Source organism: Sitodiplosis mosellana, unplaced genomic scaffold (genome assembly GCF_009176505.1).
Source record: "Sitodiplosis mosellana isolate CC-2019 unplaced genomic scaffold, AAFC_SMos_1.0 Smas_scaffold_1, whole genome shotgun sequence".
Lineage (NCBI taxonomy): Eukaryota > Metazoa > Arthropoda > Insecta > Diptera > Cecidomyiidae > Sitodiplosis > Sitodiplosis mosellana.
The window spans coordinates 19,019,215-19,031,748 of NW_022595244.1; the positions used below are offsets into that span (position 1 = coordinate 19,019,215).

The window sequence follows — 12,534 nt, forward strand, 5'->3', positions numbered from 1 at the left end:
ATACACCTACTATGAATATTATCGTCTGCGTTCACTCCCATACACGTGCCAAACGTCAACGACAGCCACTTCAATTGATATATACGCTTGCCAGTCATTGCCCAAGCTCTATACATCCACTCGCCTGAGTATAATCTACTCTATTAACAGTCATGCAATTAGTTAAATTAAATTGTTTCAATGAGAATCGAGTGAGTGCAGTTGATGTATGCAAATGTGTCAAACATTAAAACAACTCAACATTAAATAACATCTTAACACACCTGATATGACTGAATATTCCAAACTGAATGATACTAACATACAAGTAAAATGGAGCGTGACCAGCTGAAAATGCTCTTTAAAATTTTGTTTTAATAAATTTCATCAATTTATTCTTGTTCAATTATCATTTCGCTGCTGACAAAATGTTTGAAACATATCCGAACACCATTTTCCGAAAATACTCGGAAATTCCATTTCATACCGAATAATTTTCATAAGAAAATGTTGTGCTTCCGTTCAATAATTGAAATATTTGAAAATATTCAAGGATTGATTCCTGAAATTTAGTATGAAGCATGTTAATCCCAAAAATAGCTCGAGAGCAACGTTTCGGATTTCATATCAAGCGAGCAATGCCCCTAATGATATTGTCCTTAGGCCAATCCATTACTCAATCTCGGGTAGTAGTTTTTACAGAACATGTTCGGTAAGAAAAAATACAAAAGCATCGATGCGATGAATTCGCCGAATCAAATTCCAGAAAATCACACTCACGAAGCGCGCAATTCTCTTTTCAACAATATGATATTGATTTTAAAAATTTGAATCAATTTCGAAGATTTTCTTACTTTTGTATGAATAAATAGAAAATTCGTAAACATTTCTTTTGATTGAGCTTCATGTGGACCATCTTGTATTTTACAACAAAATGATGACCAGAATCTATGTATTAAAAAGCTGAAACACCAAGTAACGAACACTTCAGTGAAACTAAATTGTCCAAAAGATAATAATCAACAAAGTACAGATAAATCCCGTGTATCATCTCCACTTGTATTGTTTTTTACATTGAAGGGCGTTGCACGCACCTTAACATTCACAATACAAGCTCAATGCGAGTGGAGACGCCTTATGAAAAATGACACAGATTGCTAGTGCTAAGGTTTATCTGTACTTTCCTAAGTCTTTGATAACGATATGATTTATTATTGTTATGTCATTTCTTTTTATTTTAATTGTATACAAATTGAGTTGTTTTACATCGGCTATCGGTCACATGTTTGTTTATTTGAACTCAACGTTTCGGTTTCGATTGAAACCATCATCAGGAGCCTGCAAAAATAATCCTGTTTAATTAAAACAAAATATAGGCTGTTAATTGTAGCTAATTCCTTACCTCAAAAATGATAGATTTTTTAACAGTTATTCATATATATCTATTTGTGAGCTTGAGAGTAGTGTATAATTTTTTCAACTTAAATTTTGATAAGGTCGAGTATGTTCCACTCGTAGTTTTGGTGTATTTGCCAAAATTGTTTGCCTTGTCAAACTGTACAATTTTGACTAAAAAAAAAAAACTTATTCTTTCAAGATTCGCTAACTTGCCTGATACAAATGTTTTGCGGCTAAATGTTTAGAAGATTTTCCGAATTTACTGCTTCAAAACTATCTTCATCTACTTTGTTTAGGTCTTACATATTTAAGGAACTAAGTCGTCATCAAGCTGGCCGTAGATCTTTCATTTTTTTAAATGAAACCTCACCAATAACATTGAACAAATGATGAAAAACCGGCCAAAATATAATAAATTTAAATAAAGATACGTGTTATAAATGTGAGTGATTCCTTTGAATTTGATTTAGAAATCAGATTTCCGAAAAAAAAAAATATTAGTGTGTTGCTAGGAATATCGTAATATTTTTGCACACGCTTCTACCCAAATTTTGCTTATTTATATTTATGGTTTTGGGAGATATCTTGAACTGTGAATTTATCCGGATGCACATTTAACATTGAAGCCAGTACAATAGAAAGTATTCATAATAATTCCATCAACTGCATGATGAGAATGAAACTCACACACACGTACATATGCGTGTGAATATGCGACGTACATTAAACGAGGAAATGCCGGAAAAAATGGCACGAAGTTAGAAGGATTATACGAATAAGCAACCATATCTTGTTCCATAATAATGCGAACTGTGGCTATATGCTGGGACTAGATGTCACGATACAACATTCAAACGCAGCCAAAACCATCGAAAGAATAAACACACCACTAACATGAATTAAGATTTATTCTATTTATTCTATTTATTTGCGATGGTGGTGCTATTGGATTTTCGCACAGCATTCGCTAAGAATACATAATGTCACATATTCGATTCAAGGCGAAATGTAGCATCATCACGTTGCACACTGATTACGGCTTAAAAAGCGCTATGCTGCCAACCATATCATTTGCGAAATGTTCAATGTTAGAAAATATATTTTATTTTTCTTTTTATTTTGGCAACGACACATTCGATGCTATGTGCACGCAAATGACTATGTCGTGTTCGATTAGAACGTTGGAAAACGAAAATCTTGCAGATAAAACATGTGATTATTCATTGTTCCGGCAAGAAAAAAAAAATACAAGTTTACGCGATTCAACGCTATCTATTTTTATTTCGTTTCGTTCCGTCTTCGCTGAGATTTACATTCGAAATACGCATTAGGCGAGTATCAAGAGACTTTTTTTTAACACATAATGTCATTCCATTGAACACTCTGAAGACTCATAGATATACATAAAATGCAGGTCCTCCTCCAACACATATATTCAGAAATAATACATTCAACCATATAAAATACAATTTATGAATGTGAAACCACGAATGTGTCGAAAATTACTTTTCGGGGGTTGTGTTTCAAAAACTATTTATGCTCTTCATTTAGATTGCTGCACGTTTAAAATACGATTACGTTGAACATTCAATTTCGAAAAGTGATCGATTTTTAAAACATTTTCTTTTCAAACAGTTTGTGTAATTGTTGATTAAACGCAAAACTTGAATAAATTTCACTTTTTCAAAGCTTACAGAAAGTCCGAGGTTTTTCTGTTGATACGGATGGTTTGATGGGCAAATAAAAAGTGGCTACCGTCAGAAATTGATATATTTGAATTATTTAACTGAATAAACGATTTATGTGCCTGTAAGCGACCCAAAAGGGTTGAGTTAGTAGTCATTTATTTCAATCGAAAAGTTTAACTTTCGACATTTCTAACACATAAATTAAGTCGACCGTTTTGAATTTATGAAAGCGAACGAGGAAAAGAGAACGGTTTGGTTGAGTTTGGTTTTGTTGTACGTGTATTTGCCTTTTGTTTTTATGGCCATTTCCTCGCCATGTTCTTCTTTCTTTTCATTTGATTTTCATCCAAAAGCTGCATGAAATTATTGCCTCGGAGTATGTAATAAAATTACCAATAATTCTTAGTCTTAAGAGCTAAGTGATACATGATAAGCGGAAGTGTTGAAACGGCTTCGAAACTTTCGCCATCATTTTTACATATTAAGCGTTTTGGTTGGTCAAATGGCGTGACAAATTATGTGTGTGTGTGTGTGTGTGTGTATGTGAATTTGTGTGGTTGGCATTTCTTACCGATTCAATTCGCCTCCCAAAAAGTTGGGTTCCACAGATTCCATTTTGTTTCATTCGAATGGAGAGGAAGCACACGAAATCTGAAAGAAAAATATTTGCATTTTCCTGCTGCATAAAATATGCTATATCATTGTCGATTTTTTGCCAAGAAGTAACGATAAATTTGGTTGGGGCGCACAGTTTTGTCGATTTCTCCCTTCTTTTTTTTGTGCCTTCTTTTCTTGCAAAAAAAAAGTTACGCTAAGAAATAAATGGTGCCGTTATCGAATTATAAAAGTTTTGTGGTACTTAAATTGTTGATTTGTTATGACAGTGTCTAACGTGCAATGAGAAAGTGGCTAGATTGTAGACATTATCAACCATTTGAAATATTCAACAAAATTGAATTCTCAAGTTATCGTCGACACGTATTTGATATAAATAACAAAATCAAGAGAAGAAATTATCTTGTTGCGTTGCGCTGGATATCGCCGCATTACGCACGATTGGTTCCACACAACCGAATTATCACTGCACCCGAACGTGAACGACGAAATTGAATACGTTGGCCAATATTGCGGTATTTTCTTCCAATGTTATCTCCCATTTGGTGGAATAAATTGAAAATAGTTCGATAATTCGAGTTATAAATGTTTGAGTGAACATTGAGTATGGAGCAAAAGCTTTTCTACGAGTTATAACTGAGATTTTTTGAGTGAGAGAATCGGCTTTTGGACATTTTCAACTTTGAAATTTAAATGTTCAATGTTTTTTATACGACAGAATTGATGCGAGAAGTTCGATTAAAAGTAAATAAAATAGTTCTCAATCGAATTCAATTTGAATTTCGAGTATCAGACAGGAATGACGTATTCAGATGACGTACGAATTCAGAACAGAAACCAAAGAAGAAAAATGCATGGATTAGGAGCATTTTCGATTTTTATTCAATTGTCTTATTACCATCTAAATTTTGTATGTGGTTTGAAACGTTACATTCGATTGGTGAACGTTTTACTGAACGCCCAACTTCTTTTTGAGTGATTCGGGCATTTCGGCTGGTGGTGGCCGTGGCATTCTAAGGACAACCTTGACAGCATCATAGATGAACCATTGAGCTGCTGTCAATGTGCCGATCATAACAATACGTGGAATTAGACCAGCCCAAAGACCGTTCCATCCCAAAGCCTTGGCAACATCCATTGCAGTTTGACCCTTCTTGGCTTGATTCAATTTAGAGACAACTGTATCGGCTGGATGTGAAACGATGGCACAGAATACACCAGCAATATAACCTGAATGGAAAATGGGAAATAGCCAAAATGAAAAATGGTTGGGACTTTTTCGTTAAAATAGTTCACTCACCAGCTGCGAAGGTAACAATCAACTGTTCGCCTTTCGTACAATCTGCTCTTGGTTTCGGCACCACATATCTGAAATCAAACGTGAAAATGAATCCAAACGTCCAAATATACGATCAAACGATCGATCAACTCACTGATAGAGCAATTCAAGTGTCTTTTCAAAACTGGCGAATTTCATCATGGTGTAAGGAATTTGGCGACACCACAATGGTACTAAGCCTTTGTAGAATGCATTCATACCCTCAGATTCGATCATTTTTGGGAGAGCTTCACGTAATGTGTTGGCGAATCCAGGTTGAGTTTGAATACGGACCTTTGCGGCTTCCATCGGTGACAGAGCAACATCGGCAATGAATTCAGCAGAGGCTGAAGAAACCAAATACAAGACTGTACGGTACAAATAGGCTTGTTCTTCGTTCAATAGACCACCATACAGCACTTTGAACACTTCATAGAAACCGAATTTGCACAATCCTTGTGCCGAATAGCCGATAAACGTGGGAGCCCATCCTTTTGACAAGCCTTTAACACCTTCTTCAGCCAAAGTTACACGGAAACCATTGAATACTGACCTATTTTTTTGCGAGTCGGAAATAATCAAATTTTTGAACTTATGCAACTGTCAGTTGACTTCTCTTTACTAACTTGTATTTGGCAGCATCGACTTGCAAACGGCATTTGACTAAATCTAATGGCACAACCATGGTATGAGTCGAACCGCATGAGATAACACCACCCAAACCGCAAAGGGCAAAGTAGTGTAGCGATCCAAATTCGCATGAGTCTGGAAGAATTAAGTAGATGTGTATTCAATACAATTTATTTCATTCGAAAATTGAATTGTTTGAAATTTACCTCCTTCAGCGGTAGCAGAGGCAGCGGCAATTGTTCGGCCAGCTACTAAATTTTGTGAATCAGCTGATTCGCAGTTCACCGTTGAAATGAACGGATTTTTGAATGTTGAGTTTCGTGCGGATTCCATGATGGAGGCAAACATCTTGGCTTTGATTTAAAAATAAACCTTAGAAACGAAAACAGAAAAGTTTGAAATATTCGTTGGATAACCATCTATTGTTTACTTTGTTTTAATTCAATGTGCATTTGTTGCTGGCAAATGACATTGGCCTCATTACAAACGACATTAAGAGACTGTACGTTGATTAAGAACTGGGCCTAAATTTAGAACGCTTTATTTTCAAGAGCTTCAAAAGCGATTGCGTCGAATGATGCTTGCATTTTGGTTTTAATAATTGATTTATGTAACTCGTATTACGAGTCGCGTAAATGAATTTCACAATGTGCATGAGAAATGTTTCAATTGCTTCTTATGTTAACCAAAAACTTTGAATTCCTTTCGCAGTTTTTCCAAATTCGGATGATAACAGGAATCTATTTTTTACCCATTCGTATCCTGTATTTTATCTCTTTTCTATGATTCTTACATGAGTTTCTCATTATGACTTAGGGTTATATAATACAAAATGGCAATACAAAAGCATCGCTTATGCAATTTCCACGGGTAATTTATCTATTGATATAAACTTAATTCAAATCTGTTTCACTATTTTTTGAAAATTGAAAATACCTTAGTGATAAAAAAGTCTAGAATTTTCTTTCGAAAATCTTTTTCTAGTTACAACGAAAATAGTATTGTGTGTGATCGTCACAACACCGCACAAAAAACTGAAGTGAATGCAAATCTTACAAGTGACTGGCGCTGCTCTTTTTTCGTAATCGCATCTAATTTTGTACACTTGGCAAGCCGAGTATGCGTACGTTTCAATGAGCTGCTCCGATGAAGCCGAGTCGTCCACAGCCGAAACTATATGCAAACTTCGATGCAAGCGTCGATGTGTAGTTTAATTGTATATAATTATCAAACCACACGATATAGCTAAAGCTTTTGTATTCGATAGTTTGGAGTGCGGCCAAACGACACAACATGTGTTTGTAATTGAATTGAACGCTGACAATTTGTTCACCTTCAAAATCGAAAAAGATTCAATGAAAAGTCCTGATAATCGAATTCAATTTCAAGTATAAAGGTCGAAAACAATGAATAGTCAAATCCGTTATGCTGATTGCATTTGCCAATGTGAACGGTAGGTATCATTGATAGTTGATGAAAACAACTATCGGGATAGATTAATCGAAATCCATATCGATGTATGAATTTGATGAATGAGTCTCTTTCGGGTATTTGGATGTGTACATTTCAATGGCAATTAGGATGTTAGGTCGATTTCCTGTTAATTATAAAATTATGATTTTCAATCAATGATAATCCAGCGTGAATGCTGGCAAGTGATGATGCACCGAGAATTACTAATTGACATTTCGACGGAGACATGCATTCCGAAGAAATTGCCAATCATCGGATTCGTCTTATCGGAAGTGAGTCGAATGTTGTGTGAAATTGATAAACAACACGAAAAATTAATTTCAAAATGCTAATTAAGTTCGTTATCTCATTTGGTGAGCAATATTGGAGAACGACCGAGATAGCTGGCCGCACCATATGAGTATACGAAATACAATTGAAACAGTGTAAACATTTTGAAGAGTTAATTTGTAAACTGATATGGTTGTCGATGTTTAGGTATATAAAATAAACACAGGTTTCTTGATTAGATTTCAACACGGTTGACATCGCTTTGCACCAATCGAAGTGCATGCAGTGGTATGGTGATGAGGAACAGTTTAATTAGCTTATGAACATATTTGCTAAATAATTGACAAGGCTTTCACGGTTTGCTTGGACAAATGGTCAGGCCTTGCATCGATAATAGACTACTTTATATGTTATAAATAGTATAATATATGCGCAACATTTCAAAATCATCGGCCATTGAAGACAATGGAAATGGTGTTTGTTTTATTGATCGCAAATCATGTGCGGTCGAGCGGATAGATGTGGCCATGAACACTTCCATACCATCAAACCAGCTCAATATTTATACAGATTATTAGAAGTGCAGTTGATAGACATGCAAATGGCCAACACACGGATAACACTCATTCACTCGGTCTTCCACTCGCTCTCGCTCTCACTCACTCTCTCTTCCCCGTCCGTCCTGCTCTTGACCCTTCTGCCCGTGGGACGAGGTAGCAGAAATGCAATATCCGCAAACAATCCGTTCCATTCAGCATTCGAATAATGTTAATTCATTCTGGTACGTACATCATAAACACACTAAAATCATGATAATAAATGTTATGTGTTTGCATTTCGGATTAAAGTGATGTTTAATCGATAGATATCGAGCAAAACACACATTTTCGATCAAGCGGCCAACATCAAAGTCTCCTATTCGGTTCATTTGGACGAGACAAATTGCATAATTCAGTGTACAAATCATTTCATTAGCCATTTCAAAACTTTACTATTGTGCATCTATCGGATTGTAGAGACAATCGAAGGCATCGGCCATACATTTGGGTTCCCCACTTATAGACAAATACAGATTCGGTGTACACAATCCTCGGATTTCCATACAAATTAAAACATTCATATGGGATGCGGCACATGAGTGCAAACGAAACACAAACACACACGCAAATGCACCGAAGGCATAGAAAATTCTCTTTCATCGCTAATTTCCAAGATTCGCCTTCATGCGTCGTCCCGTTATCGTCTGCACCGATTTCATGTTATAAATTGATAATGAATGCCGTATTCATGAAAATAGATCACACACTTTATTCGATTCTGCATAAGAAATGAATCCGTTCTTTGTGTGCATCAATTTCGATTACGCCCCACAACCTAATTTATATTTATGCTCCTTTAAGGTATTAGATGTATTCAAACAGAAATTAACGGATCAGAGATGTGCATCGGTATCTATATATCATGATATAAATTAAATTTCAAACTGTAAACACCATTTGCTAATGGAAAATTGTGGGGAAAAAAAAGGAGATATAGAACGTCGTTAATTTTTTTCGACATCGTGACGCTAAAAATCGTAAGATTATTCTCTTTTTATGCGGCCAAACTGCATTTAATCGGGTGTTTTAAATTATTTGATTATCCTGAAACGAAATGGCGCACGAAAGCAGTCATTTGAAATTCTTTCTGGTTTTATGGCTGCGTTAGTTTTAAAACCCGTCGAAACGAAATGAACATTTCCGCTTTTTTCTTCTACCCATGCCTAAAATGTTTGCATGCCAAAGAAACTGCTTCCAAAATGTGAAAGTATTTAGACGAATAAAAAAAACAAGGGAATTATGAGCAGATTCAACTCGTTTAGACAGCAATAATAACGATTAAATGAATTGTCATTTATTTTGAACAAATGGCGAAATCCATAGTGCAATGGTTATTGCAGCCCTGAGATGTTGGACACACTCCAATATGGATTCAGTCGAAACGTTAACCCAAATTGTCAAATCCATTTGTGAAAGCGTCACATCAGAAAATTCAAATGACATATACTGCATAAAAACGACCATTTCCTCAGAATATGATTCTTTTAAGTAACGGAAATGAAGATTCGCACACAGCGAAAATGCATCACTTATCAGTCAGATATGGAATACGAAAGCCGAATTCCAAGAAGATGCAAATTCATTCAAAGTTCAGTTATGCTATAAAAATGTTATGAATTAAACACTTTATTGTGATTGCTGGACCAACTCAACCGGACAATGACCGCTGGATTGTTTACGGAGTAAAAAAAGATGTGCCATCCAATATCGAATGCAAAGAATGATTTTGTTTTCATTTTTCCTATAGGCAAAACAAACTGGCATCTAATAGAATTGCTGCAATGCAATTTCAGTGTTTGTTTTTATTCAACGCACAAACAAAGAAGTCAGAATAAAATATCAACATCAACAACAATAGGAACAGCAAATGCACATCGTGAAAAAGGTTCGACAGCACAAAAACACAATCGCATTGGAAATGAAAAAGATTTTTATTCAGAAGCTTTGGCTGTCTCTGTCTTTATTTGTATATGCCTCGGTTCTCGTTTAAAAACAATAGATATCGAGCGATTTGTTTGCACAGCTTGCGGCAGCAACGATGAAGGCATGTGTAAAGCAATTTCCGTTCCGTTGCCATTTTAATTAAAACCGATTGACACATTTAACCGGAAATAAACTCAAACTAAATATTGTCACATTTCATCGTCGGTGTTGAATGTCTGACGTTAAACAAGCGTTGCAAACAAGCATCTCGATTGCATTCGTGCTACGTGTGTCAGAATGGCAACGACAGTGAATGGGGTTACAATCACCCTCTTTCCATTGACATTTCTATTCCATCTTAACCCGTGTACTTGATGAGGTGATTTTCGACAAGGAACTGCGAATGGCTTTTCGCTTTTCAATCTCGATGTTCCGTTGTTATCATATTGGCTTAGAGATTTTAACTCTCTTTTTCCGCATCTGTTCCGTATCCAATGAAATCGATTGCTGCTGGGCATTGCTTTGATTTTACTCTTAATGAAAACATTGCTTTTCAATTGGCGATAATAGCGTTTCACATCTCAAATGGATATATCAACTTCACAAAGCCATAAAACGTGTAAATCAACGCAATGATATTGACGCACCATTACAAATGTATGTTACGAAATAATTACTACAATAACATGACAGAACCTAGTTTTTTGAGAAAGGTTTGGACGATGTGCAGTGTGCACGCTTGGTTCTCAACTTGAAATGTAGAATGGTGCGGAGTTCCGGGGCACAATCAAATTGCAGATCTTGCGAACAAGTAAGAAAATGAAATATTCAACGTGAAAAATTGCGTAGTTGATTGTGTCCAATCAATTCAAATATCGTATTCCAAGCCATTGTTTGAAAGGAAGTGAAAGACTTCATTCTCAAATTGGTATGCATCAAACAAAAGCGACGGTGCATTGATGTTGCAATGCCATAGTCAGGAATTTTTCGTGTTATACGTCGAAAATTGATCGGAAAATGAAATCGGAATTAAAATACAATCATCGAAGTGAAATGATAACAAGAGGCGCACCAACAACTGCAATGCATACCAAATTCACTGGAGCACATCAATAAAACGGGTACAGTGCACATGAATAAGAAGGAGTACATGAATTGAATACGATCACCAATTTCGTAAGAGTCTCACTCAAAATCGAATATTCAGTTTGAAAATTCGAAAATGTGTGTATGTGCTTTGAGCTCGTCGAACAATGCGCAAATGGGAAAAGTGGGTCGGGAGTGCATCTTTGATTCTGATTACGGTGCATTACAGCTAGCATTGGAAAACGGCCGAAACGAATTGTGCATTCAAGAAAGTACGAAACAGTGGATGTCAGGCGAATATATCCTGTCACAGCCAAATAGAAAAGACAAAAGCAAAACATGTACGGTACAAGCACAAAAGGCTTCGGTGTGTCGAGGCAAACGTGTGTGCGTTTCTGGTTTCTCATACACGATTCGCTGTATTGGCAGCGCCAACGCGAGCGCTCAATCTGAAATACAAATATAATTAAAACGATTCTTGAGTATATTTTCTTATTCGCATTGCCAAATGCAATTATTCGTATCACGTTTTGTCTATAAAGTTTGTTCGTTCGATTTTGTGCCACGCTCTTGATTTCGTTTCTCGTTCACTATGCTTTGTTTGGCTGTGCATGGATCCAAGTCCAAAATCGACGAAATAGAGAAATCGCACAGTCTTTTCTTGTAGTTTCCAAGTGCAAACACTTCATCATTCGACGTAAATGGTTCTTGCGATGGAGTGTGTTCTGTGTATTTTTACCACATTTCGGGCGTTCGAACGACAATCCAGAATCGAGGGCACGATTCGCATTTTAAGTGGCAACATGCACATTGCATAATACTTCGTTTACTCCAACACATCCTCATTATATCTGCATCCAAGGTGCATATTTAAATATGCCATTTAAAATTCATTTTCCACTCGTCAACAATAACAACAACCTGATTTGGAGGTTTTTGATTGACTTTGGCTGAGCTCTTCAAATTATCGATCAGTGTATTTAGTAAATACTATTTACACACTGAGCTCTGATGAGATTTTTTCCACAAACTGTGTCGATTTACTTTTTCCAGGAATATTTTCCAAAAGACGCATCATTCGGTTCAAACTTTTTTTTTCATATTTAAGAAGATATCATAAATTCGACTCACCTGTAGCAGTGATAGAAATTGCGAAAATTCTTGCAAAAGAAAATTATGAATTCTCCAAAAAATGAATCAACATTTTTTCAACACTGATTGATTATTACGAAAACCTTTTCTATTGTATCGCTTCGTCTCTTCAAGTCTATCCCGAATATTCATGTGTTTTTATTATGTACATTCGATTTTTGAGCAACAAAAACCTAGGGGCTTCTATGTCGGTTTGGCATTCGAATTTTTATTCACAAATTCGCGCTCAGTGCCATGCATTCGCAACGCTGCCATATGATTTCTATGTAAACATTCGCACTCGCATTCGTATAGCAGTCATATTTCGCTGTTCTCGAACGTTCTCACGAATGCGAGTGCGAATGTTTACATAGAAATCATACGGCAGCGTTGCGAATGCATGCCCAAACACGAATGAACGAAT

At 36.0% G+C, this 12,534-nt stretch overlaps 1 protein-coding gene across 1 annotated transcript; it reads right to left on the reverse strand.

Moving 5' to 3' along the window:
* Window positions 1–4,539: 4,539 nt before the first annotated feature.
* LOC129565518 (phosphate carrier protein, mitochondrial) lies at window positions 4,540–6,720 on the reverse strand. The gene is made up of 6 exons (XM_055440913.1): window positions 6,565–6,720; window positions 5,835–6,000; window positions 5,625–5,763; window positions 5,114–5,551; window positions 4,981–5,048; window positions 4,540–4,910 (listed from the first exon to the last, which is right to left on the reverse strand). Exons 2-6 carry the CDS (start codon window positions 5,974–5,976, stop codon window positions 4,630–4,632), a joined length of 1,068 nt encoding a protein of 355 aa, XP_055296888.1. The 5' UTR covers window positions 5,977–6,000; window positions 6,565–6,720; the 3' UTR covers window positions 4,540–4,629.
* Between the last annotated feature and the right edge of the window lie 5,814 nt (window positions 6,721–12,534).

What these genes read in the sequence shown, in the direction of transcription:
- LOC129565518 (XM_055440913.1), bottom strand. Translation starts at nt 5,976, where the DNA reads ATGTTTGCCTCCATCATGGAATCCGCACGAAACTCAACATTCAAAAAT. An exon ending in GTCGATGCTGCCAAATACAA is followed by an intron (nt 5,552 to 5,624) that starts GTTAGTAAAGAG and finishes GCAAAAAAATAG; the next exon opens with GTCAGTATTCAATGGTTTCC. An exon ending in GATTGTTACCTTCGCAGCTG is followed by an intron (nt 4,911 to 4,980) that starts GTGAGTGAACTA and finishes TTTTCCATTCAG; the next exon opens with GTTATATTGCTGGTGTATTC.